Source organism: Mchenga conophoros, linkage group LG7, assembly GCF_057382185.1.
Source record: "Mchenga conophoros isolate Kocher_MC1m ecotype Shallow Benthic linkage group LG7, M_conophoros_male_GT1.1, whole genome shotgun sequence".
NCBI lineage: Eukaryota > Metazoa > Chordata > Actinopteri > Cichliformes > Cichlidae > Mchenga > Mchenga conophoros.
This window is the reverse complement of record NC_140532.1, coordinates 58456063-58483865: the sequence shown is the minus strand read 5'-3', so window position 1 is coordinate 58483865 and position 27803 is coordinate 58456063. Positions and strand designations below refer to the sequence as shown.

General features: G+C 39.1%; 1 protein-coding gene across 2 annotated transcripts in view; it reads left to right on the top strand.

Moving 5' to 3' along the window:
* Nucleotides 1-12966, top strand: part of LOC146571307 (ras-specific guanine nucleotide-releasing factor RalGPS1-like) — a 96701-nt gene extending 83735 nt beyond the window's left edge. For both annotated transcript variants that reach the window (XM_085280461.1, XM_085280462.1), the window contains exons 13-21: nt 1487-1613; nt 3002-3153; nt 3247-3295; nt 3771-3851; nt 4277-4382; nt 5136-5228; nt 8051-8156; nt 8266-8357; nt 10642-12966. In XM_085280461.1, coding sequence (XP_085136587.1) covers nt 1487-1613; nt 3002-3153; nt 3247-3295; nt 3771-3851; nt 4277-4382; nt 5136-5228; nt 8051-8156; nt 8266-8357; nt 10642-10671 — 836 coding nt within the window. In that variant the 3' untranslated portion in view covers nt 10672-12966. The remainder of the gene's footprint in view (nt 1-1486; nt 1614-3001; nt 3154-3246; nt 3296-3770; nt 3852-4276; nt 4383-5135; nt 5229-8050; nt 8157-8265; nt 8358-10641) is intronic.
* The last annotated feature ends 14837 nt before the right edge of the window (nt 12967-27803 follow it).

The following is a 27803-nucleotide window of genomic DNA, read 5'->3' as shown; positions in this document are numbered from 1 at the left end:
ATGTTTCCAGAGCAAGCAACAATAATCCAAACCAGCAGGAGCTTTTGTCAGCTGATAATTAAGCCATATTAAGAACGTTCTTTCCTAGAAAAATCACTTTATTCCCAGTTTTGGGAAAACAAACTGCCTTAATGTGTGTTATATTCCTTCAATTTACCTTTACTGCACTGCAATACTGATTGCTAATAGAGCTCTAAATCTATTCCTCCTGCTGGTAGAACGATTCTGATTTCAACAAATTCCACATTACATCATGACTGGGAATGCATCTGCTTTCCCAACAACCCCACCAATAGACACAATCATATACAGCTGCTTGTATGTCTTTTGTTCAGCTCTGTATGCTCCATATGAGATCAAAAGATCCTGCTATACTAAAAAATCTTTAAAAAAAAATAACTTCATGCAAATCTAAAGTGTTCAAAGCTGAACATGCTGAACACAGACTGGCCTTATGGGTCCCAAATGGTCAAAATGACTGGCCCCCAGTGGGTTTCCAGTGAGAGGGAAGGCACAGTGAGTCAGAGGTTCCACTGGCGCAGAAAGCACATAGGAACAGTGGATCAATTTACTAGTCCATCAGCAGTGCTGCCAGAAACTGTGACTGGACTGATGATAAATTTATGTAGGCACTTACACGGGATGACTGCACTGATTAATTATGTTAACAAAGGCTTTTATGTGGTCAGTTTGCACCTTACCAGTGCCCTCTAGTGGCTGTGGTGTTGAGTTGTTTTTTTAATACACCCTGAGGTCTCAGAGTGTGGCCAGCAGGCCAGTGAAAGCCCTTGGTACCTTTTTATGTGCATTTATAAGGAATGCACTCTTACTTCTAAGCCCTTTGAAATGAGAATAAGCATATGCATCTATGTGTTTCATTTGTAGCATCCCATTAAATGTAAACCCTGTTTAAATTCAAGTCTGAAAAGATTTGTGATCGGCCAGAGGTCCTCTGTCATAAACTATATTTTATTTTAGTGAATTTGTTTCACACACTAATTGAATTACAATATGATTATGGGTTTTGTTGATTTTTGGCCAGTGATTTCACAAAATCCTGCTTTAATGCTCCATAAGCCTTAATTCTCTGCATTGTTAATAATTGATCTAGTTTCTAATATCAGAAGTGTTCTTTGTGCCTTAATATATTATTTAAGGTCTCACACAGACTAGTAACCAATAAGCGGCACATAACCTGAAAGTCTCAATACCAGGCAAATAAAGGACTCGCACTTGTTCCACTGCTGCTTTTGTTTGCTACTTTGAAGATGTGAAAGAAAGAAATTCAGATATACAGTAACCAATTTATCATGAACCCTTTTTTTGCACTGTCAGAAGAAAATCATTGTGAAATAATAAATGTGAATGGGATTAAATAAGACACATGAGTTTCAAGTAACCAAAGTAGCCTACTACAAGTCAATTTAAAAGAGTTGCACATAAGTAAATTGCACATAAGTACTATTAATGACCTTTTATGTTTCAGGTCTGTGTGAGGTATCAGCCTCTATGAGGTATAACCGACGACCTACTTGCCCTGATGCGTCTGTGGGGGTTCATATTCCCACCCCCCCTCCCTCTCACCACAGGAAGAGTCACAGTCTAGGAAACAAGTAAGCAGAACAAGCTATTACCAATTTTAATAGTAGTAATAATATTAAAACAATATTATTAAAATAATTCATCCTCATGGCATGTTCTTGTTTAACATTTTGGAGCACAAGCCTTTATTAGGGAATTAAACAGACTTCACTGAAAGCAACACAGAAAAATACAGTGTACTGAATACAAATAATATGAGTGCTCATAGAAGGACAAACTAATGCTTTTTTAAAAGCAGTAAAATCCAAGTCATTCTTGGCCTATAATGTATAAATCCAAAATGTTTCCAAAAAGCTTTCATTGACTGGTATGGAAAGGAATGGTTGTAATATGGACAGTGCACTGTTATGGGGGTGTAGGTAGTCCCATAGTCCAATTCATGGTCTGCAGTGTACAATGACTGATCCATGGTTGCCCATTGTTTCTGTATCTGTATTCTCCAGCTGTTTGATCGTTTTGTACACATCAGTATTGTCCTCAACAAAAGCAGAGTAATGAGTTATAAACGAATCTGACTTGGAAAAAAAAATCTGTGTAATATAATAACTCTGTAAGGTTGTCATTGCCTAACTGGTGTTTGGAATTCCCATGCTGCTCTTTCCATATGAAGGGGTGACAAACAAATGAGAGTTACCCAACAGGAAGCCATTAAGGACATTAAATAACCTGCCTTAAATGAAGACTTACTGTCTTTCTATAAACTGTTTAAACCATTTGAGATGCATTCATGTTATTTGTAATTAGTAGTATGGTGTGTTGGTTATGGAATATTGGTTTATATTTGACAAATATCATAGACTTTACATGCATTCAAAATATTATTTAAAAATAGAGGACTAATGTAATGTTGGCCGTTTCCAACAGAGCGCGATAAAATGGTAGAAAGATGGGAACAAAAGAAAGAAAACACATGCAACATGTTAGGCACACTTGTCGAACTCCAGGCCTTGAGGACCGGTGTCCTGCAGGTTTTAGATGTGTCCTTGATTCAACACAGCTGATTTAAATGGTTAAATTACCTCATCAAGATTTCTTGAAGTTCTCCAGAGGCCTGGTAATGAACTAATCATTTGATTCAGGTGTGTCGACCCAGGGTGAGATCTAAAACCTGCAGGACACCAGCCATTGAGGCCTGGAGTTCGACACCCCCGTGTTAAATGAATGAATTCTTGTCCAGAAAATAATATTGTCTTTTATGCTTGTTCACAGTTATAGAACAAGAATAGAACAAGCAGAAAAAAGGATGATAGATTCAAAGTGAACTTCAAGGCCATGAAATGCTTCTGTTACCTACAATCAGTGTTCAGGATTTCTTTACCTGAGCCATGACATGACACATAAAATGTACAACCAGCATCTCTGTTTCATTGATTGTCTGATGGTTGATCTCTGTCCACAGTGTGATGTGTCAGTATGGCATGTCAGAAAGCAGGAGTGCCACATTTCCTATAGAGAAAACACGACACCTGCTAGATGACAGCTTCTTAGAATCTCAGAGCCCAGTCAGAAATGATCCGCACAGTACATCTGTGTCCAATGGCCTGTCATTAGGTATGTGTGATGAAAATATTCCCAAGTATTCAATTTATTAGCAAAACCAAATCTTTAGACTTTTACATTTGTTTTTCTTTTTTCCTATGATAGGCAGTAGTGAAAGTTCCTTTTGGGAGGAGCTATCACCTGCAGTGGAGAGGTGAGAGACAATTATAATTGTAACAATTTTGAAATAGGAATTTTTTTTAAATGACAGTTTTTTCCCCCCACAAATTTTCACATTAACGGGGAAAAAGAACTTTGTTTTAGAACCACTAATAGGTTGTAGTACAATGAGATGAAAAGACTATTATCAACAGTATTTTGGTCAGTCCCTTTAGAATTTATCACCCCGCTGTCCTTATACTGAAGCTATGATAAATTCATTTTAAAATTTTCAATGAGGCTTAAAGTTATTAGAACAGCAGTTCTCTGTAGTTAACAGATATTCCAAAAAGAGGAAATGCAATTTTGCAAATGAGGTAGATTATTTTCTGTGTAGAGGCTGGGAGTGGACAATATGACATGTTTAGTCATATATTACTGTAAAGTGTTGACTTTGGTTTACACTCGATGATGTTGAGCACTGACCTATCCAACCACGAAGGCTGACTATGATAATTTATGACAAACAGGGGCCGCATGTATGCAACACTGGGCCCGAACTGGAGGGTCCCTCTTCGCAACTCTCCCCGGAGCCGAAGCTATGTTTACAGGTACAGTGAATCAACAAAGTAAGAAATTAGTATTACAGTCTTAAAAGAGAATGAAGTCATTATTTGTATTTGACACACATGTTTGATGTTTTAACTCCCTTCATTTCCTGACTGCTTGGATGTTAGAATTATGTTGCTTTGCTTTCCACTTAATTAAAAAGAGATTTTCTAGTTATAGAAACACTGACTGTATTTTGTGATATGGTCATTGTTTAAGTCTCTAAAGTGTCCGTTTACCAAATTAAGTAGGAAAACACCACACAGTGACGTTCATGGTTTGCCAGCAGCTATTTTTAGAAACAATTATGGATGTTCCTTTTGTTTAAAGAGTCTCTTAAAGGTAGCTTTAACTGCACTCACTGAGCTCTGAATACTGTTTTAGTTGCTTACAGTGTTAAATGTTCTTTACTACCCAACATCCTTAGCTACTCTGCTACCAACTCCTGCTATGGATGCAGTGAAGCTGGTAGAGTGACCATTGAAGGACCACTGCGAAGGAAAACACTGCTGAAGGAGGGACGAAAGCCCAAGGTATGGTGAACTGTTAAGAGATATACTCTAAAACACTTCTTCAGTAGAGACTCAGAGAAGAGAAACACACAGAACTTCTTGCTAGCAAGGGCAGCCTCCAGAACTGAGACTCGCACTGAGGACTGCCCTGGTCTTTATTTATATGCTTCAGTGAGCGTTTGTTCCTTACATTGGAATGTGGAGGTATACGTGTGTGTGTGTGTGTGTGTGTGTGTGTGTGTGTGTGTGTGTGTGTGTGTGTGTGTGTGTGTGTGTGTGTGTGTGTGGGGTCAGAGTGTGTGGGGTCAGAGTGTGGCCCCATAAACGACTTCCCTTAACCTGCTGGTCTGGAAAATCCAACAGTTCATCTATATGTAAAAAAACACTTAGACTAAAACTGACATAGCTACGTTAATCCTACCGTAAAAGAATAAGACAAGGTACGACCTCTCCCATGCTCCTAGGATGTGGGGGTGAACGCCAGAACACCCTGGAATGTTACAGACCTCCTAGGATGAGACATTCTTTCAATATGCCACCAACTATATACTTCTAAACACAAATGATTACATGCAGTATTCTACCATATGCAAACTTATATCATTAAAAGATTATACTGACTACTAAGTACAATTTTCCATTGACATGAACTTTCATTGTTGTTTAAGTGAGTTATTTTGCATTCAGACTAGTACTGAATATCAGCAACTTAAAAAAAAACTGTGAGCTGACAGTGAGCTGTTTTCAGCCTCTCTATATATTTCTCTCTAACAGTTGTCCTCGTGGACCAGATTTTGGATCATTTTGTCTGGATCAACACTGACGTTCTATGGAGCGAAAGCACTGAGGGACTCTGAGAGGAAGCATGTAAGTGTGATGCCTTGGAAACATGAGTCTACACCTAAAGTCATGTGAAAAAGAAAATACCCCCTCTTCCAGTTGTAAGGTTTTATGTATGAGCACATAATTACAAAAAAGTCTGTTCTTTACTGTGTTTAAACTTTATTTAAATAAAAGCTCAAATGAAAAACAAAACGAGACAACTGAAAAATGAAGGAGTGTGTGAAAAACTAAATACACCTAATTAGGGCTGCAATTAGCAATTCCTAGTTATTGAGTATTATGTTGATTAATCAAGTAATTGGATAAGAAATGCTTTTGTCTTATTAATGAAGACTAATAAATATTCAAAATAGAAAAAACACAGGTCTGAACTGCTCATTGGTTTGCATTTCAGAAATTGCAAGGTTTTAAGTTTAACTGCATACAACATCTGTCAAAAAATGTTTTGATTGTATTTAACCCATATAAAATTTTATGTTTTTAAAGAAAACAGTTTCTTAAATGCATAACTAACTAAATAATCTCAAGTACAGTCAAAGCTCAAAGTAAAATAAAAAAAATGCATAAAATAAAACTGCCTATACTCTGCTTTTATGGAATGCTTTCTTAGGGCCCCAATATATCATTTTGTCATTTTAGTTGGCTTTTGGGACAAAAGCAGGTAGTGTGACAATGATAAAATAATAATAAAAGCATTAGGAATTATTTGACATTAACCTTGTCCTTAATTTGGTTGTACTAGATCATGGCAAGTGAAACAAACATGAAACTCTTTAGAACAGAGGCTCCAAATTTGATCTTATTACTGAAAATATATTATTATTGTTATTATAATTATTAGTGTGACTACTAGACGATGGCGGCCCTTTTGTTTGGCTCTCTGTTAGTGTTCTATTGTGTGTTTTTCTTTCTGGGTATGCTTTCAGTGCATTGGCAGTGTGTTTGGTATCATTGTCATGATCTTCACAATTAGATGCACTATTTTTATTTCTTAAGAACTTGACTTTCAGACACTGTTCATGTGGTGTAGGGTTTTTTTTTATTTATTTTTTTATAACTGTCACTTCTTCATTTGTGCTTCACATGTCTGGAAATACACACTGCATTGAGCTGACAAATGCCAAGTTTTCAGTAACAGCTCTTTGAAAAGCAACTTGTTGAAGAAAAAGTATGCTTCTATGCCTGTCAAACTGTGTTATTTGTGGCACTTTAGTAGATTCAGCTAACACAATGTGATCAAATGATGTGTTTTTGTGACAGCCATCTAGTAACAAAATAACAAAGTTTTTATGTTCGAATGATTGTGTAAGTGGGTTATTAAACAAAAAAATCATTCCACTGAAAATGGTCAGGTAGTAAGGACTGGTCTTTAAATGAGTAAAAAAGCAGCCAATGCCTAACGAACAATCTTGAAATGCCTTCAGAAAACCTGGAGAACTGTTGCTCAAGACCACTTTTAAAAAAATACAAGGAAGTCTGACTCCCCGGGGTGCTGTGTAAAATGTCGTCAGAAACAGAATGTGATTATTTTCCAAACTAACTAATTAACCCATCTTTTATTCAGAACAGAGCATAGGAAACATATCAAATATTTAAAATTAGAAAATAATGTTATAAAGAGTTTGCGCAAACCAAGTTTATTGTAATTTTTTATTAATTTTCAATATCTGCAGCAGTGAATAGGGAAATTTTTGTGACTACTGGATGTAATAATTTCAGATTTCTACAGTCATATGATGTGAAAATGATCACAGATGTACCTGAGGACATATTTTATTTTATGTGATGTTTGCAGAAAAATATTTGTGTTCCAATTATTATATTTTTTTTTTATATCTGCTCATGCAGGAGAGAATGGGATAATATAGTGATGTAAAAAGCTAAAAATTTTAAATGCTCCCACCATAAACCTTGAAAATCTTCATAGCTCCACTTGAAGATAGCTTGAACAAGAATATAGAGTTAATAAAAAAAACTTGATAACAGCTTGGTTATATTCTTAGATATACTCCATTGTACAGCAGGACCTTGAGGCAATTTTGCTGCAATGTCCATTCCTGGAAAGATTAACAAATGTCTGAGGTGTTTTCCACCTTATTGCTTTAGAATTATGGGCTTTAAATTGTTTGGAAATGTTCTTATTACACTTCCTAGATTAATTGCTGATGTCTTTCCTATTCTTTTATAGAGGTAGTCACAGGTTACTTAATTCCTATGAAAACAGATAAGGCTTTCCGTTACAAATTTGCACAGTGGTGCCTCTTTATTCTATTATGTTTTCTTTCCTGTTCATAGAAGAAATGAATGAATTGGTCGTCATGCATCAAATGCTGAAAATGAGAAGTTTATTTTTCCTAAAGCCTCTCCTCATTTTGAACAACACATTTGAAAAATGATGGAAAGGAACGTGTTGAATCCGTGTCGCAAAACTCTCAAAGTTAGAACTCATCTCTCCACATCACATTTTTGTCTTTTTCTAGTCTAGAACACACTAAGCTTGTGCTCTGCTGTAAAGTTGTAAGGAACTTTGATCTAACCCAAATGGTTAGTACTGGACAACTGGTCAAAATTTCTTGTGGCAAGCTTTAGTGAACAGTGATGACAATTGGACAATTGTCCAAGATATGGCGGGGCATTTGGAAACTACACACTACACTACTACACATAAAGATCTGCTGCTAATGTCTTGACACTTTCAGAGAAACTATGTCCACATTTTGGCTTTAAGTGTGTATTGCACAGCCACATAAAGTTGTATTTAAGGTGAAGGTTTTCCCCTGATAAGTGCAGAATTGTACAGTGAGGGCAAGTGGATAAATTCATTTTATGCTCTGTGTTTGCCACAGTACAAGTCAAGGCCTTGTAAAAAAGTTTGTGTGACTGGCTGGATGGTGGTACTGCCAGATGACCCAGCCCGACCCAACATCTTCCAGCTCAGTGACCCAGAAAAAGGTCAGCCTCCCACCATCAGCAAAACTTGCCTATTTTATTTGTCTTTTTTGTCTTTATTCATGTGACTATTTTAGATACTCACATGAAGACCATTTATGTCACTTTACAGGCAATGTTTACAAGTTCCAGACGGGGTCCAGGTTTTCAGCAATCATCTGGCACAAAAACCTAGAGGAGGCTTGTAGAAAAAGTAGACCTCAGGTAAGCTAAGCACACACAACATATCGTTTGGCTCGCTCGTCTGGTTTGGTCAGATTAAACGGTCCTTTTTCATTAAAACGTGATTTAAACAAATTTCATTTTATTTTATTAAAGCAGTATTCCTTCTTGTGTTGTATTTGCAGCACTGGTTGAGCTCAACTAGGTCCTGTTTATTTTTGAGGAGTAGCAGCTCTACTCTGAACCACTCTTAAATGACTGAACTCCTCATCCTGTCTCTGAGAGGCCAGTCAACCTTTAGAGAAGGTTTGCTTAATCCACTAGCATCTGCTAGCTTATTCTTTCAGTCACTACCTAAAGCTCATGACCATAAGTGAAGGTAGGGACATAATAAATAAACAAAACTACAGCTTTGCTAGGGATCAATCAGCTGATTTCAGTTCGTGTGTCAGAGGAGAAAAATAGTGGCGCAGTCTCCATCGTGGATATGGACATTACTTTTATTTTTATTGCACAAAAGGATGAAAGCGCGATGGTAAAGTGGAGACTTTTCAAGGACAGAAACAACTGCATTATACTGTTAACACAATTTTGGAACTTTGCAAGCACCTGCAAAGGAAGCATGCTAACATTAAGCTAGCCAAAAATCTAGAGTGATATTAAAGCTGAGTAAATGCTCACTCCAGCCCAGCACCATGATAAAGTGAGCTGCTGCTGAACTTCAACAGGTAACAAACTGATGAGCAGTCAGGCTGCAGGCTCTGTTTCTACCGGTTCAAGTTTCTAAAGTAGAATCACTGTGGCAGTTGCTTTAAAGCAGGAGTGTCAAACTCCAGTCCTCGATGGCCAGCATCCTGCTTGCTTTTGAGATATCCCTGCCCTACCTGCTGCTGATTACCTGGATCAGGTGTGCTTTGCCAATAAGAAGCTACAAGGGCAGGTTAGTTGGAAAACAAGCAGCACAGCAGCCCTCGAGGTCTGGAGTTCAACACCTGTGCTTTAAAGTCTCTTTGTGCTGGTTTCCATCTCTGATTTGTCCTGGTGTGTGGGGGCTGTAGCTTGTAGGTTTATATTGTTAAATAGTAATTATGAGACTGTGTGTTTCAGATCATTTTACAGAGTAAAATGAAAGTAACATAACAAGTAGTATAACCAAAGTCTGTCTTCTGGGTTAATTAAGTAACTTACTGTATTAATTTTAAGAAAAATTGTTCTGTGTAATATGTGCAATGATTAATTTTGAGTAATGACCCCAACACTCATCACAACAAAGAGAAGAAATGCCTCCAACATGCACAAACATTTGACCATGCAGCATGTAATTAATTTTCATGAATCAAAGTGGAGCCAAGAGTGATATCAATAATGTAATTGGAATTGCTAAATTCTTATCAATCCCTAGTCATCATTCTCCTCGCCACAACAGACTGGTACAGGATCTGCCTCACTGAAGTCACAGTCCCAATCTGTGTGTCAATATTCTGCTTCCCTCACTCATGAACAACATCTCAAAGACTCCTCCACTTGGGGCAGCAGCTTGTCCCTAATGAGTACTGTGCACTCCGCCCTTTTCCAGCTGAGGACCATGGCCTCGTTCCTCATTCTTAATCTTTTATAGAATCATCAGACAGATGATGTTGTTTTGTGTTTAGTGAATCAAAAAAAAGGAACTGAAACAGCTATACAAATAGGAATGTGGTGTTTGTTAGTTTCAAAGTGTAAGCAAAAAACACACGTTTGCACATATAGATGCACAGAAATGTTTGTATTCAGTCCTTTAGCTGGTCACCTTCAGCACTTCTGGTCTCCAGCCTGTCACTTACTGTGCATTCCTAGTTTTGCCAAATTATTTAAAAAAAAATTATTTTAGTGAGTCAAGGTAAACTGAGGAGCATCTACATATTTGCAGTGCTGTTTCTCTAAACTAACTTGTATTACAGAGTGGTATATGTGATGCATACAGTTATTTAGAGTTGCTATGAAAAGAATGTAAATTCAATGCTTCAATTCAAGTTAGTTAACGTCAGTGCTAGCAACTTTCACAAGTTAGTTGTCGGCCATTAGGATTATCAAGGACTCAGAAAATAGCATCATATGAGACATTTTGGCTATTTTGTGAACCGCATTGTAGAGATGGATCTTCCTTACTGTTGACAGTTGAAAGTGACCAATCACAGGAGAAGACACTAAACATTAAAGGACTGTCTGGGTACACAGTCTAGAAATTCTTCATCATATACCACATTCCCTCTTATTCAACCTACTAGTTGCTTGTTGTAATTTTTTCCATTACTTGTGCTAAATATCTGCTCTGTTCTCTCAACAGATACCTGCAAACCTTATGTCATTTGAATGAGAGCAGCCTTTATTGAGCAGGATATTATCGTGCCAAACTGTTGTTTGAGAATTACAGACTGAATAAGGAATTTGATAATGCTGACATCAGCATTAGAGTCAAGAAGAATATGACACTGTCGAAGAAGCTCTGTGATGCTGGATGTGTGACTGTCGTGCCAGTGCACCTGCTTTGATCTTCACCAGAACAAGTCTTATATGATGTCTATAAAAATCCAATCAATGGAAGACTTTTGTGGGGTTGGATTCGTTCCCTAAGTTTCCATGTTCTCTGTTATTTGTTACGCTGCTATAATGTGTGCATGAACACGTTGGTTTTTGGCCCATGTTGGGCTTATAATTGGGTGAAAAGATGCATCAGTGTATAAATGTGGATGACAGTGTTAGATGACTGTTAGATTTAGTTTAGTCTGAGTGTCATCGTCATAAGGAAGTGGAAGGTGGGAAGTGCACATCCCCACTCATAAACTTTTATTCACCAGAAAAAATGTGACATCATCTCAAGGCCTCGTTATTTTAATGAAGGATCAGTACTGTAGCAAAAATGACAGAAGCTGAGTCTTCATTACCTTCAGCCCTGTGACTTACAGTTTGACTGAATCTAATCCAGAATAGAAGATTTGTACATACAAACGCAGGAATTAACCTTAAAGGTTGTTTTATGATTAAGATGCGATGCTCTTGTGGGGATGAAGCCCTGGATCTGTGTTTACCCCTGCTACCTCAGTTGGTAGTCCTTGTGTAAAATGTGCTTGCAAATGTATGTAACAAGATTTACAAACAATTAATATTTTCTACAGAACAAATGAAAAATAGTAAGATACCATGGAAACAATACTGAACAAAGAGGTGATTCCAGTTAATAAGCAGAAGACAGCCAGCTGTTGTCTACACCAGTATGCTGAGGCAGCTAGTTGAGTAAAATTAAAGTGAATTCCAATGAAATACCAATTTTTCATTAATCAAATGTGTGTAAATACTGTATTTATGTAAAAAAAGAGTTTATTTTTGACAATTGGCTGTAGAAGGGAAAAGGATATGATGGATTGTTGTTGATTCACCAGCTGCTGTGGGATTCTGCTCTTCAGAGACACTGTTGGTAAGCCCACCGTAAAACTTGGATGGACTCCTGTTCTCCAACTGAAGGACATCAGGATAAAACTCCATTAGCAATGGCATTAATTAATGATCTGCATCAAAATCAAAATATTATGTTGATTTTAAATACTAATTCTGTTTTATTGGATGGGACTTGTTTTTTTGTAAATTTTACCAATAACTGAATCAGTGGTCAGAGGTGGCAAAAGTACAGCCGTGTGAGTCAGCGAAGCTAGCCAGCTAGCTGGCTGGCTTAAATGGGTTTTCAAGTGAGAAGAACCATTTACTTTACTTAGGTAGATGTACAAATACTTTTTAGTAAAAAATACTCCAGTAAAAGTTAAAGTACTGATTCAACTTCTTTACTCGAGTGAAAAAGTACAAGCTCCTAAATATATATCCAAAGTAAGAAAAGTAGGTCTTTGAAGGACCTTTCCAAGCACGACTGTTTTGTGCAAAGCTAAATGAACCTCTTTCTACAGTGATATAATAGTGGTATATGGGAATACCAACTTTTTTGACTTTGCATCCACACCTAAACAGAAAAATTAGTACAGTCAGGAGTTAACTTGAAATTTAGCAGGTGGGGGAACGATAAGATCAGTTGCAGTGACTCAACATGGGGAAAAGAATTACAACTCAATAATTTCTATTGTAAGCTATAGTAGATTTTCTTTGTGTACATGCTGTTATCAGCTAACCTGTGTTGAGCTGCTTCGAGGTTTATTGCTGTTTGTGGATTTGCACAACTGAATTCAACAACATGTAACCCAAGTTTTCATGAGTTATCTTGGCTTTCCGTCCCTTACACATACAGTACACTGTTTATATTGTCTTTACTGAGTGAGTTTAAGCATTGTCAGCTTAAATGAAAATTCATCTCTGCTACACTTGCTGTAACCTAACACTGACCATGAACACCACAGCCAGTGTTCCCCTGTGAAAAACAGTGTTTCATCACGGTACAACAAGCTAACCTGTTTATCCTGCATTAAACTGCCAAGTATTTCAATAACACAAAATTAGTATACTTAGTTTGTTTTGCAGGACATTTCACAATATGAAAAACATAACTTCATATCATATACAGGTACAATTTAAATTAAAATGAGGACATATGTTTGCTTTAAATTCCCAGCTTATCAAATGTCACTGAGTAGTCCTCTTCTTTAAATAAATAAATCCTGTTTAAATCCTGTCTGTCTTACATTTGTGTTCATCTTTGAGTGAAGTTTTTGTTCTCCCTGCTAAATACAGCTACTGAGCCATTTGCACACAGACTCACTGTGTAACAAACTGCACACAAACAGTTTGTGTGGTTGGTGATATTGTTAACGTGATATGACACGTTAGAAACATCGCATTTTAAATCACCTGCCTGTTGTTGTTTTTTTTAAGATATACATTTGGCATACTTTTTTTTCCCTCTTTCCTCCCTTTGTATGTGATAAGCAACGATGTTGATATCCCAATAGAATTGTTGATTGATTGATTGCTTGATGTGCGAAGGTGTGTAGTGATGTAAAATAATATCTTACCTCAAATGCGTTACCTCAAAAGTAACAAAGTATATTTGTGTTAAATATTTGTAGAGAGTATAAGTAAAAAGTTGTCAGAAAAATACTCAAGAAGAGTGCAGATACCTGAAAATTATTCTTTAGTGCAATTCTTTCACTTCTGTTAGTAATATGGGAATGACAGAGTTAAAAGAGTTTACCTTTCTTTAAGTCTGCTTAACCAGTGAGCCAAATGAAGTTATGTCAAGCTTCTTCATTATCAGTTTATTAAAGTCTCCTGTGATTATAAGTTCAGCATTATAGCCCATAAAGTGATATGGCAGGTAAAAGACTCCAAGTAAGTTTGCTTGGAAATGTCTTTGACCTTATTGAAGCAACAACATCCTAATCCTAACAATAAAGCATCATTAGGATTTGGCTAAACTAGATTGTATCATGTGCAGGTAGAGCACATGATAGAGCAGGTCACCTACTGATCAGAAGGTTGGTGGTTCGATCCACCAACCCTCCTCCAGTCTGCATTTCAAGTATCCTTGGGCTAGATGCTAACCACAAGTTGCTCTCCAGTGCATCCATGTCCATGGGAGTATGAATGTGTGTGAATGCTTGTGAGAATGGGTGGTACTGGGTGAATGTGGCATGTTGTATACAGCGCTTTGAGTACTCCAGGACAGTAAAAAAAAAGCGCTATATAAGAATCAGTCCATTTACCATTTGCATGTGCAACTACATTAGAAGGTGAAATTATTGGTATGACTAGAATGACAACACTACAAAACAGAGTGAAAAGTAATCATAGAGAGAGAGAGAGAGATCAGCCATGATATATTTTTAAAAAGGGATAACACCTTTTTAAGCCATCTCTTCTAGAAAAAATGAATAATACATAAATAAGAACAGAAGTAATTTAGTAACAAAAAATCCATATGGTAGGAAATCTGAACGCTGGAATCATCCTATTGGCATCCGTTTGTCTCGTGAGACGATGGTGTAGTGCTATGAGTTGGATGTGGACATCCTAGAGTGGCTGTGGAGTCCCACTCTGGAGGGACAGTCTCTTGTACACTGGCTGCAAACAAAGGTGAAGGTGAAAGATGGCGCTGTAGCAGTGTATGAGCTTGCTGTCCTCTTGGGTCTCCTGTCAGCCAGCTTGGTATTTCTGGTGTTCTCTACCCTCTCAACTCCCGCCTTGATAGTACTATAGCTCTTCAGGCCTCTCGATAATCTGCTAGCTTTCCCAGGTAGGTGTAGGTTGATATCTGTGAGCTTCATGTCACATTTGCAGACACCTTTGAAGCGGAGTTTGGATTGGCCGACAGGGTGTGAGTCTTCGCACCGTACATTCAGTGTCAACGTACATTCACCGTACAGATTGTCCTTGGAGATGCGACCCGCGTGTGTGGAGAACATGGCCCAACCATCTAAGTTGTCTCTAATTGAGCAGTGCAGGAAGGCTTACTACTGACTTGCTGTACTACTTTGGTGTTTGGTACTGTGTCCTGCCACTCGATGCACAGAACACATCTAAGACAAAGAAGGTGGAAGGTGTTCAGCCTTCTCTTCTAGTTGGCATTAATGGTCCAGTACTCACTGCCGGAGAGTAGTGTGTCAAGTACACAAGCTTGATAGATGATCTGATATCGTGCCCGGTGTTCTCAGTCAGCTCGCCACTGAGCAAAGTCTTGGGGCATAGACAGAAGGTTAATGGTGCCTGATGATACTGGAACACAGAGAATGAGGATTTGCTCTGTTCCACCGGTTTGTGTTTCAATGGCTGCAGTAAGCTAAATTTTCACAGCAAAGTTGAAACCATGCTGTCTGGGGACATCCTGTGACAGACCCTGGCAGAAGAAGGTCTAATTGGACTCTCTGATGTCAGCTAAGCATGTCTCCTGTAAGCAAGCCATGTAAGCATTTAGTCTTGCAGATGCTTGTCAATGATTATAGTTTTGCAAGCATTATTGATCTGCTGGAGATTGTTGGTGAGTCCAGGCCACATGGTCCGCACTTTCCTGCTTGTGAAGAGCTGAAGTTTTCACATTCTTAATTCTATTGTTTTTTCCTAGTGCAACATTACAGCTTCCTTGTCATGGTCAATGACCTCTAAGCCTAACGCACCCAGGGGAGCAGGCAAGCTGTGGCGAGACGATACCTAGCTTGTGGCAGGTGGCAGCTGTCCAGTGAGAAACAATGGTCTCTCCCACCATCGGAAATGGTCCCATGCACTCCTTTCCTATGCCAATCAGACTAAGCTTTTTACTGATAACTGCCACTTCCCCCTTGTTTTACCATTGTCGCAAGACAACAGTGTGCTCTCCAGGGCACTATGAGCCTGAGTGAGATATATGGAGACCTTGAGCTGCCTTGACTTCAAGGTCCTTCCCTTGGCATTGCCATTGGCAGGATCAAAGGGAAATGTTAGACGAATACAGTTTAGTACAATCAGTTGCTGGAGAGTGACAGTGAATAGACATAGGCAAAACATACTTTCCATGAATTATACACACCCTGTTTGTATCATCATCAGTCATTAGAGTCATTTTTAGCCATTTGAAGTTGCTGAATGTTGTTGAATTTTTTGTTGCACCTAATTGCCACTTCCTTTGTGGGCATAGCTATCCCCCACCTGCCAAATCTTTAACTCCTAATTTTATAGTGAATAATTTGGCATTTGTTTCGGTTGACATTGACATATTCACAACTTCAGCTCATTGGAGATACTTCTGTATTCGAGTAACTGTATGCAAAAAATAAAAGAAGGAAATAATACAAAAATGTCATTAATATGGTTTGCGGTAATTTGGAAACACTATGAAGCTTAAAATCCATGTTAGTTCTATAGTTTTGTTAGTCCATTTTGATTGGCCCATGAATAGGCAGTACATTGTGTAGACATCAGAATGAATTGTAGCATTTTTTGGCACATGAAGAATAGTCTCCCTGCCCATTTCAATATACAACCTTTCCACTAAAACCAAAGACCTTATATGCTGGTTACATTTATTGTAAGGTGGATGTAGCTTCTTGATCTGATAAAGGCAGTCAGTGCAGACGTGCCTTAAACATGCATTTTTCTAATGGTCAGAAGTGGGCAGTGACTCATTTTGCAAAAAGCCCTGCAATTGTATAGAAGACCATGGGAAAACAGCCCTTGGCTTCAGCATGTTTATTTTGAAATTGTGTTCCAGTGAGTGTTAGGAATTAATATAAACCAGAGTATGCTCATTGACTAACTATTATAAATTACAGTTTGTACTGTACCCCTGTTTCACAATCAGATCTACCCCCACAAGCATGACATACCAGTTTCCAAAAGCTATACTGGTAAAGGTGAAAACACCTGGAGCTTCAAAGCATGTCTTAACCAATGGGTAATGCCAAGGTGGTTATGTCCATCTTTGTATATACAGTCCATTGCTAGTTATATCCTGATATTTGCTATACTTATGTAAACTTTATATATTTATATATTTCTTCTTCTTTTTTAAAGAAACACTCATTTAAAGGTGTACCAAGAAAGCACTTCAGAACGTAATGAGAAAAACATGATGATGGATATCTATACTGAGATGGACTGGGTAATTGTTAGGAATGAAATAAAATGATCCGGCAGGCTAGTCTATTTCACCAAAATTTCATTGCAGCAACTCAAAATGGCAGTCAGTACTTTGCATGGCCTATCTGCTTCTATGCATGCCTGAAAACATAATGTCATGCTCCTCATGAGATAGCACAAAGTGTCCTGGAAGATCTCATTCCAGATCTGGACCAGGGCATCACTGAGCTCCTGGGCAGTCTCAGATGCAACCTAACAGCGTTGGATGGATTGAAACATAAGGTCCCAGAGGTGTTCTATTAACTTTAGGTCAGCCAAACATGGGGCAAGTCAGTGGTATCAGTTCCTTCATCCTTCAGGAACTGCCGGCATATTCTCGCCAGACGTGCTGTGAACCAGGAGGAAGCCGGGACTCACTGCACCTGTGTAGCGCCTGACAATAGGTCCAAGGATTTCATCCCGATACCCAATAGCAGTCAGAATGCCATTGTATAGCCTGTGGAGGTCTACGCGTTACACCATAAATATGCCTTCCCAGACCATCACTGACCCACAACCAAAACCAGTTAGGTTGAGTAATATTACAGGCAGTATAAAGTTCTCCATGGCTTCTCCAGGCCCTTTCACATCTCTCATATGTGCTCAGGGTGAACATGCTCTCATCTGTAAAAAGCACAGGGCACCAATGCTAATCAAACTCCACGGTGCCAGGCAGTGAGCACAGGGCCAACTAGAACACACTAGACCTGGGCCACCATTGTGAAGTCTGTTTCTGATTGATTGGTCAGAGAAATTCACACCAGTGGCCTGCTCGAGGTCATTTTATAGGGCTCTGGCAGTGCTCATCCTGCTCCTCCATGCACAAAGGATACCCATCAGCAGGATTGGCCCTCTATGGCCCTCTGCTATACATATATATATACACATATATATATATATATATATATATATATATATATATATATAAATTACTGGATCGGATATCGGAGAAAAATAAAAAAATGTAATCCGATCCATTAAATATCACGAAAGCACCTCACAAAACTTGCAACACGCCGTAACTCACCTCAGAACGTTAGCACATCGGAGCAGTATGCATCACGTGATAGAGCGGCTGTGGCATGCGGGACCTGTCGGTGGTCTGGATAGCATGTGGAGCTTCGCTAGCAACCCGGCATTTCATCTCCGACAAAGTTATCGCGAGAGAAGTAAAGCAAGTGTGTAAGTCCATCTCTGAATGTTTGTAAAGCATTCCTGCGTTAAGCTTAACAAGCGACTGCCTCTCCTGCTGCTACTTCAATCATGAAACTGCTTAACGATCAGCTGATCGGCTTTTCTGTCGCGAGTCCGTGTCTCTAGTTTGCTTTTGGCCCACTTTGCACCAGAAAGAGGAAACCAGCGGCTGAACAACAGCAGCACGTTTAAGCTTGATCAGCTATTGTTAGAATGTATTTAATATTACTTTCTACTCGAGGATCTTTTTCTACGTAGCTGACGCTGGTAACTGTGCAGGGGCGGATCTAGCAAAGTTTAGCCAGGGGGGCCAATAGGGCATTAACAGGGAAAAGGGGGCACAAAGACATACTTTTCTTTCTTATTCTCATTTAAAATGTCTAGCTTTTAATAAATAATTATCTGACACCCAAAGTTTTAATTTGATGTAAAATGAATAGAAGTCAATTACTGTATATAGTAACTATTAAGTCTAATATACACTCAACAAAAATATAAACGCAACACCTTTGTTACTGCTCCCATTCCCCATGGGATGGACGTAGAGACCTAAAATTCATTCCAGATACACAATATAACCATCCTTCCCAAACAGTAGTCACAAATCAGTCCAAATGTGTGGTAGTGGGCACATCTGCTATATTGAGATAATCCATCCCACCTCACAGGTGTGCCACATCAGGATGCTGATCTGACATCATGAGTAGTGCACAGGTGTACCTCAGACTGCCCACAACAAAAGGCCACCCTGGAATGTGCAGTTTTGTCTCACAGCAAAATGCCACAGATGCCACAAGCAATGAGGGAGCGTGCAATTGGCATGCTGACAGCAGGAATGTCAACCAGATCTGTCGCCCGTGCATTGAATGTTCATTTCTCAACCATAAGCCGTCTCCACAGGCGTTTCAGAGAATATGGCAGAACATCCAACCGGCCTCACAACCGCAGACCTCGTGTAACCACACCAGCCCAGGACCTCCACATCCAGCAGGTTCACCTCCAAGATCGTCTGAGACCAGCCACCCAGACAGCTGCTGGAACAATTGGTTTGCACAACCAAACAATTTCTGCACAAACTGTCAGAAACCGTCTCAGGGACGCTTGACTGCATGCCCGTCGTCCTCATCGGGGTCTTGACCTGACTCCAGCTCGTCGCCGTAACAGACTTGTGTGGGCAAATGCTCACATTCGATGGCGTTTGGCACGTTGGAGAGGTGTGCGCTTCACGGATGAATCATGGTTCACATTGTTCAGGGCAGATGGCAGCTGAGAATGTCCCAGTTCTTGCATGGCCAGCATACTCACCGGACATGTCAACCATTGAGCATGTTCGGGATGTGCTTGACCGGCGTATACGACAGCGTGTACCAGTTCCCACGAATATCCAACAACCTCGCACAGCCATTGAAGTGGAGTGGACCAACATTCCACAGGCCACAATTGACAATCTGATAGACTCCATGCGACGATGTGTTGCACTGCATGAGGCAAATGGTGGTCACACCAGATACTGACCGGTTCTGGGTCCCCAGACCCCCAATAGCGCAAAAAACTGCACATTCCAGGGTGGCCTTTTGTTGTGGACTGTCTGAGGTACACCTGTGCACTACTCATGATGTCAGATCAGCATCCTGATGTGGCACACCTGTGAGGTGGGATGGATTATCTCAATATAGCAGATGTGCCCACTACCACACATTTGGACTGATTTGTGACCACTGTTTGGGAGGGATGGTTATATTGTGTATCTGGAATGAATTTTAGGTCTCTACGTCCATCCCATGGGGAATGGGAGCAGTAACAAAGGTGTTGCGTTTATATTTTTGTTGAGTGTATATACCCTAGTAAGCTATAGTACTTTTTCCTTTGGGAAGGTACCATCTGTGCAGTCTGCAATTTTGTTGAAGAAAGATGTTGAATCTATTTAATATTTCTTGAAAAATAATTGATTTCTGTGCATTTTTTTCACACTGCATCAAATTAAGGTTGATTACGTCGATTAAGCATCATGAGGTGGAGCGTGAGGGGTGGTTCCCTATTTTTTATTTATTTATTTTTGTTGTTGCTGGGAGTTGGAACCCTATTAGTTAGGTTGCTTAATATTTATGCTAAGTACTCTTTAAAATACCAGAATAGGGAGGATGGTGTAGGTTTAAGTTTATTAGATTGATCAGTATTGCTGAACTATGAAATTTTTTTTTTTGCATACAGGTATAACAGAATAGCTTTAGTGTAGTTGTTGTTTTAAACTTGAGTATGAACTTATACAAAATGCAGCAAGATATTTAAAAAAAAGTTTTGTTGATTAAAAAACACTATATCGGATTCATATCGGTATCGGCCGATATCCAAATTTATGATATCGGTATCGGACATAAAAAAGTGGTATCGTGCCATCTCTAATATATATATATATATATATATATATATATACTGTTTTTTGCATAATCCATCATACAAAATGTAATCAAATGGAAAAGTCTCTTTTTAAAACTTGTTTTATTAGTTTTAATCTTTTAACTTTATGCATCAAGCAAAAATGTAATTATGTGCAACATTCTCTGACTGGAAGAAATTTGTTTAATATTTAAACCTATTTTCTGCACATTCCAGAACATAAAATAAAAAAAAATTTTGTGTTTACACTCACTCTTTCAAATAGATGCAAGTAAAACACAGCAGAAAATAAATAACATCAAAGACTAGCGGTCCTTTGGCTCTATTTTCACCTGTAAAGCAGGAGTGTGGTAGGCGGAGGTTTACCCTGGTGCAGGTGTGCTGCGGTCAGTTGAAGAATCTGTGAGTTTCTCTGTGAATTTCCCATTACGTTGTAGCGCACTCGTGCTTGCTTGGAAGTTTAGGGGGTTTTTCTCGCTGTAAAAAGAAGTTTTCTTCCCACGCACAACGGACACTAATGTTTTTTTCACTTTTTATGGAATCAAACTTAAAGTAAGGTCAGTACTTCCACGCTTTAAACGCTGCACACTCATACTCTCTCTGCACTCGATATATTATCCGTTGTTGATCTGCACACAGCTGTTGTCACAAACGTGGCACTTGCTTACGTCACTGTCATGAGACATTCTTGCAAAAAAATCACGGTTTTAGTAACGCAGTAACGCAGCGTTCATACGGGAAAGTAATGTAATCTAATTACCATTTTTGCAAAGGTAATCCCTTACTTTACTCGTTACTTGAAAAAGTAATCAGATTCTTAGCATAACCATGTATAATATCCACAAAACTTAAAAAGAGGTTATACACACACAATACGATAATATTATGTTGAAGCACAGCATGTATCACTCCGCCAGGCTCCTGCCTACGATAGCCGTAATGCTCTTGACAATCCATCAAGCGGTGCGGGTTCATAGCTTAGCGGAGTCATACTAAAACAGACAGATTTTAGTATTGAGACTTGTAGTTGAAATTTAGGGATTGTATTGAATTCTATGAATTTCCACTTAGCTTTCAAATTAAGGTTACACCATTGCAGCAGGGGGATGACCTGAGATGCATAATAGTAATATTGTAAACATGGGAGCATTGCCCCACCTTTTGCCTTGCTTAACTGTAAAATACTAAATTAAATTCTTGTTTTTTTTTCCCTGCCAAATAAAGAGTGAAATCCATTTGTCCCATTCCCCAAACTGTGTTTGACTTACTTCAACAGGCAAAGTTCTAAATAAATTGAGGAGTCTTGGGAGTATGTTCATTTTCACTGCTGTTATCCTTGAATTTAAATTTAAGAAAGGCACCAGATTCCACCTATCTAAATCAGATTTCATGGCCTGTCACAAGGGACCATAATTTACTTGTGATAGATTAGAAGTATTCTTAGTTAGAATTATTCCCAAGTATTTATGTGTTTCAGCTTCATATTCAGATATATGATATCTCGATAAATCGAGCAGATATTTGAATTTTACACAGCTACATTCTCGCCTGAAAATATCTTAAAAGTTTATTTTGTGACCCAGAAAGAGTAATAAGAGTAATCTTAAAACTAAGTAACTGCCACCATTGTTGGAAACTGGAATTGGCTGGGCCACACTATGAAATCTGGGATAGGTTGGGCCACTAAGGATACACCCAACACATCCTTTAAATCTGGGGAAAAGGAGGACGCATTTGTCTGCCGCAATTGGAGGAGTCTTCCCATTTTTTGATAGCCTTCGTCGCGCCGCTGTGACGTAATCGGCCTACAGATGCAGTTTTAGGAGGATGCAGCCTCTGAATTTGGACACAGCTGATGTATGTCTGAATGATAGCACAGTAACACAACACACAACGCAACCTTGGCTGTGAATAAAGAGCAGATAGTTCATAGCTCAGACTTTTAGCAAGGTCAAAACAAAGATCAAGCAATCAAGCAGTTACAGATATGGCCAGTGGTGACTTTATTGTAAACAAGCAGCCGACATGATCAGTTAGTGATGAGATTTGAGAGCACTGATGTGACTGAAGAGTTGGTGAAAAAAAGAAACATAGTCCAAATTCCTATAAACTCTTCCTTTGACAAATGGAGCAATCAGGTCAGACATTCCAAAGGAAAGCATTCCACAAGAATTATGTGCCAGGTTGTTTTAGTGGGAGGTTTGCCATTTATCCAAGAGATAACAATGTTTTTTTTCTTGCAGTATGTGCAAGGATATCATAAAGTCTATTCAACCTCGCATTAGCAAGATTTTTCACACTCAGATGTCCCAAAAACAGAGATACAGCATCCGTTTTCAAAGACACGCCAAGTTTTTTTTTCTATATTCTGCAAGATGTGTATCTAATAGGACTGGCTTTTCTGGCAAACAGAGTGTGTGTAGGTTCCTACTGAAGTCTCAAACTTCAGACATAAAGGTAAAAGTTGGTGGTTCCTCTGGTGCCTTTCATTGGGGAGATTTGCACATGATGCAGGATTTTAAATAGCAACGATCTTAAGAAAGACATAGATACACACATAGATTTTTTTTTTTTGTTTGTATGGTGCCAAAGTACATTACATTCCTCTTCACTGATGTTTAAATCAACTTCTTTTTCCCAGACCTGGCTTTTTGAGACCTTTTTGACGTTTTCAGACTCCTCCAGGCCCAGTTATACAAAAGGAGGGTCATTTTTGATCCATTCTGTTATAAAACTGAGATGGTTGCCAGACCTCCATTTGAACTACGAAGTTGAAGTTTTGATATCTTTAACCTTGCTTTTCTTTTGTTCCATATAAAGTCACTTAACAAACTATTAAGTAATTTTTGAGCCTTGTTTGATATAAGTGAAAGAATTATTTGGAGGGGGTATAGCAATCTTAGCATGTCACTCATCTTAGTTATTGATATTTCTTAAATCTAGTGATTAGAATTTCTGAAATGTATAAAAGGACATCTTCGTGTTGAGCAGAGAAGTTGAAAGCTGCTTGATCTTAGGCCATTAGTGATGATGAAAGGGTAGTGTACAAGAGTTTTTATATATATGTCTCCCAGACAAAATGTATGCAAAACATAATACAGCCAGGTGACACGATCAAAGGCCTTTTCTGCGTCTAATGAAATGATCATACCACATGATGCTGGAACCCTTATTAAAAAATTGAATTAACAGCTCAAGCCATCAGGCCCTGGTGATTTACCATGGTGATAATAAAATTGCCTAAAAGTATTGTTAATATTTATGTTAATTTAATGTCTATCACCATACTGATCTGTCTGTGGACCTCTGTGCACAGAAAAACAAGCAACAGTCACACAAAGTCGCTTGTCAGAGCACCATGAATGCAAGGTACCCCTACCTAAAAAGTGAAGACAGTCTTCAGTCAACTGAACTCCTCTTCCTGCTGTTTAGATGTCCTGCCAACAAGTTCAAGTTCAAGTTCAAGGTTCTTTATTTGTCACATGCATAGTTATACAAGTATAATACACAGTGAAATGTAGCCTGACACGCTCCTCGACATATGCAAAAATTGGGGGGGGGGGGGGGGGGGGGGGGTGTAGAGGAAGAACATGATATATATATATATATATATATATATATATATATATGTGTGTGTATGTAGTATATACATTGGGTGAATGTGCAGTAGTAGCAGCAGGCAGGTGAATTCTGTACATTAATATGAATATGAATAGACATCTGACTATTTTACAGGATAGACAATATAAACATTTAAAATTAAAGGAATTGAAATGTACATTGTGCCTTGGTTTAGTGTCTGGAAGAGTCCTGTCTCAGTCAATTATAGATGATGTGAGAGGGCAGGTGTGTGTGTTTAGGGCACGGATGGCTTGGGGATAGAAGCTCCTCTTGAGTCTCTCTGTCCTTGCCCGGAAGATGCGGAACCTTCTACCAGATTGCAGAAGTTGGAACAGTTTGTTGCCAGGATGGGACGGGTCCTTCAGTATCTGCGCTGCTCTAGTCCGGCATCTCCTGGTGTAGGTGTCCTGAAGCGGGGGGAGAGCAATCCTGCAGCAGCGTTCTGCTGTACGGATCACTCTCTGGAGAGCTTTTTGGTCCTTCACACAGCTGTTCCCACGTTTTTTTAAAAAGGTCTCAAAGACTTTGGAGTCAGACTTGTTACAGATTGTCAACTTTTCTTTAATGTCAGGTGTGTTTCCAGAATCACTAAAAATTGCTGTAATAAAACCTATACTGAAAAAGGACAATCTTGACAAGACACAAATGAACAACTACAGGCCGATCTCAAATCTCCCATTTTTAAGTAAGATCATTGAAAAAGCAGTTTCTCAACAGCTCAATTACTTCTTAAAACAGAATAACTGCTATGATGCCTTCCAGTCAGGTTTTAGACAGAACCACAGCACTGAAACCGCTTTGACCAAAGTGTTCAATGACATATGTCTGAATACAGACAGTGGAAAAATGTCAGTCTTCGTTTTACTGGATCTCAGTGCAGCATTTGATACAGTTGACCACAACATATTACTCAAACGACTGGAGAACTGGGCAGGTCTTTCAGGAACTGTACTAAACTGGTTCAAAACATACTTAGAAAACAGGAAATACTTTGTATCAATAGGTAACTTCACATCTGAGCACACAAGTATCACATGTGGAGTTCCCCAAGGTTCCATCTTGGGACCCCTTCTGTTTAACATTTACATGCTCCCACTGGCACAGATTATAAAAAACAACAAAATAAACTATCATAGCTATGCAGATGACACACAAATATATATCACAATGTCACCAGGAGACCAAGGCCCTGTACAAGCTCTTGGTAAATGCATCGAGGAAATTAATGACTGGTTGTGCCACAATTTTCTCCAGCTAAACAAAAACAAAACTGAGGTAATAGTCTTTGGCGCCAAAGAAAAACGATTACAGGTCACCAGAGAACTTCAATCTATACACCTAAAAACCACAAACCAGGCGAGAAATTTGGGTGTAGTGATGGATGCAGACCTAAACTTAGAAAAACACATTAAGACAATAACAAAATCGGCTTACTATCACCTCAAGAATATTTCAAGGATAAAAGATCTGATGTCTCAACAGGACCTGGAAAAACTAGTCCATGCATTCATCTTTAGTAGGCTTGACTACTGTAACAGCATCTTTACAGGTCTACCTAAAAAATCAGTCAGACAACTACAGCTCATTCAGAACTCTGCTGCTCGAGTCCTCCTGACCCAGTATGAACCTTTCAGATCCCTCAGGTCATCTGGATCCGGTCTTTTATCAGTTCCCAGAGTCAGAACCAGACACGGAGAAGCTGCATTCAGCTTTTATGCTCCTTATATCTGGAACAAACTCCCAGAAAGCCTCAGATCAGCTGAAACACTCAGTTTATTTAAATCCAGGTTGAAGACACCTATTCTCAGCTGCATTTGAATAAAGCACCAAATCCACACTTTTAAGCTTAAATTTCAAAACTTACATTTAACTACTGATTTAATCTGTTTTGATTTTATAGACTGTTTTGTTTGTTTGTTTGTTAATTAGTTGGTTTGTTTGTTTGCTTGTTTTAATCAATTTTAAATCATGCTTTTTATTTGTTTTTGTTTCTAATGTCTCTGTAAAGCACTTTGAATCACCTTGTTGTTGAATTGTGCTATACAAATAAACTTGCCTTTCCTTCACTGAAAAGCTCCTGCAGGGATCTGACTGTATAATTGGGAATGTGGGTGTCAGCCCATTTTTGATGATGTTCACCTATGAGATGAATAGAATTGAACTTTCACTGGGTAGCCGCTGATCAGGTATTTAAGCCTTGATCTTTATGCAGTTAATTGCCAAACCATCCCCTAAGATGGCTGGGTAGAGATCACCTTCATCTTAGGAGGGAATCACAATTCCAGTTTCACCATTCAAGCCCCCTTCCTGGTCAGTCAGCTGTCACTGCAACAGCACCTACTAGCAGCTAATGTGCTTGAAGCGATTATCAAGAGACAAGAACTCTCAGGTGATGCCATTCCCACAGCTGTTAGCCTCCGATGCGATGTCTTTGGAATGGTGAACAAGTGATTCCCATGGTCAGTTTCATCCAGGTACCACCAAGAAAATACTGTGACACAGCTACAGTAAGAGTGGGAGTGCTGTCATTCCAGGTTTGGTACAGACTACTGTTTTTGTGTGAACCTGTGGAGCAGGACGATGTCCAAGGACAGCTGAGTTTGAGGGAAGGCCTTCTGGAGTTCAATAACCCTCACCACCCCTATATCATGGTACTAATCTCTAAGCACTTAAAACATGAGATCATGCTACCAAAGAGAAAATTTTTTGGTACAGTTTAGCAGGTCACCAAGGTGACTGAGATTGGACATGCCAGAGACACAGAAAACTGTGTCTCTGGCATGAGAGAACAGTTAATCTTTTTAGATTAGCTTTTTTCCAGTAAACCCCAAACAGAACTCTTGCTTTTCCACCAGCTGACATTAGCCATCTGATCCCCGAAAAGCAACAAGTGGTGGAAGAAATGTTCTGTGAAGAGGCCGTGTTTCAGCCCTGTAAATAGAAATCAGACTTAAGGATGATGTGCCGGTCGATAGGGAGGTAAAAGAACAAATTCCAGAGTTATTGGTAAAAAGATGGTTTGTTAAATCTTAGTCACCCTATGGTGCTCCAGTCGTGTGTGAGGAAAAAGGATGGCTCCATACGCCAAGAGCTTTATTATAAGCTCTTGAATAACAAAACAGTGCCAGACCAACCCCAGTCTCTGAGATTTTTAGCGCCGAATACAATAACCTCAGTTTTATTTGAATTAAGAGGCAGGAAATTAAAGCCTGTAGTTTAACTGATTGGTGTGTATTATCTGGCTCCATGGATCGATGTTGGGTATTATCTGCATAGCAGTGAAAATTTATGTTATGCGTAATAAATGGTAAATGACCTGTATTTGTATAGCGCTTTTCTAGTCCTTAAGGACCCCAAAGCGCTTTACACTACATTCAGTCATTCACACACTGGTGATGGCAAGCTACATTGTAGCCACAGCTGCCCTGGGGCGCACTGACAGAGGCAAGGCTGCCGGACACTGGCGCCACCGGGCCCTCTGACCACCACCAGGCAAACATGGGGTTAGTATCTTGCCCAAGGATATTTGGCATGCAGCCAGGAGGCAGCCTGGGATCGAACCACCGACCTTCTGATTAGTGGCTGACCTGCTCTGCCACCTGAGCTACAGCCACCCAGAACCAGGCTCTCACTGACTCACTGGAGGGATCCAGCTGGTTTTCCATACTGGACCAGGGAAAAGCCTACCACCAATGTTTCATAGCAGAAGGA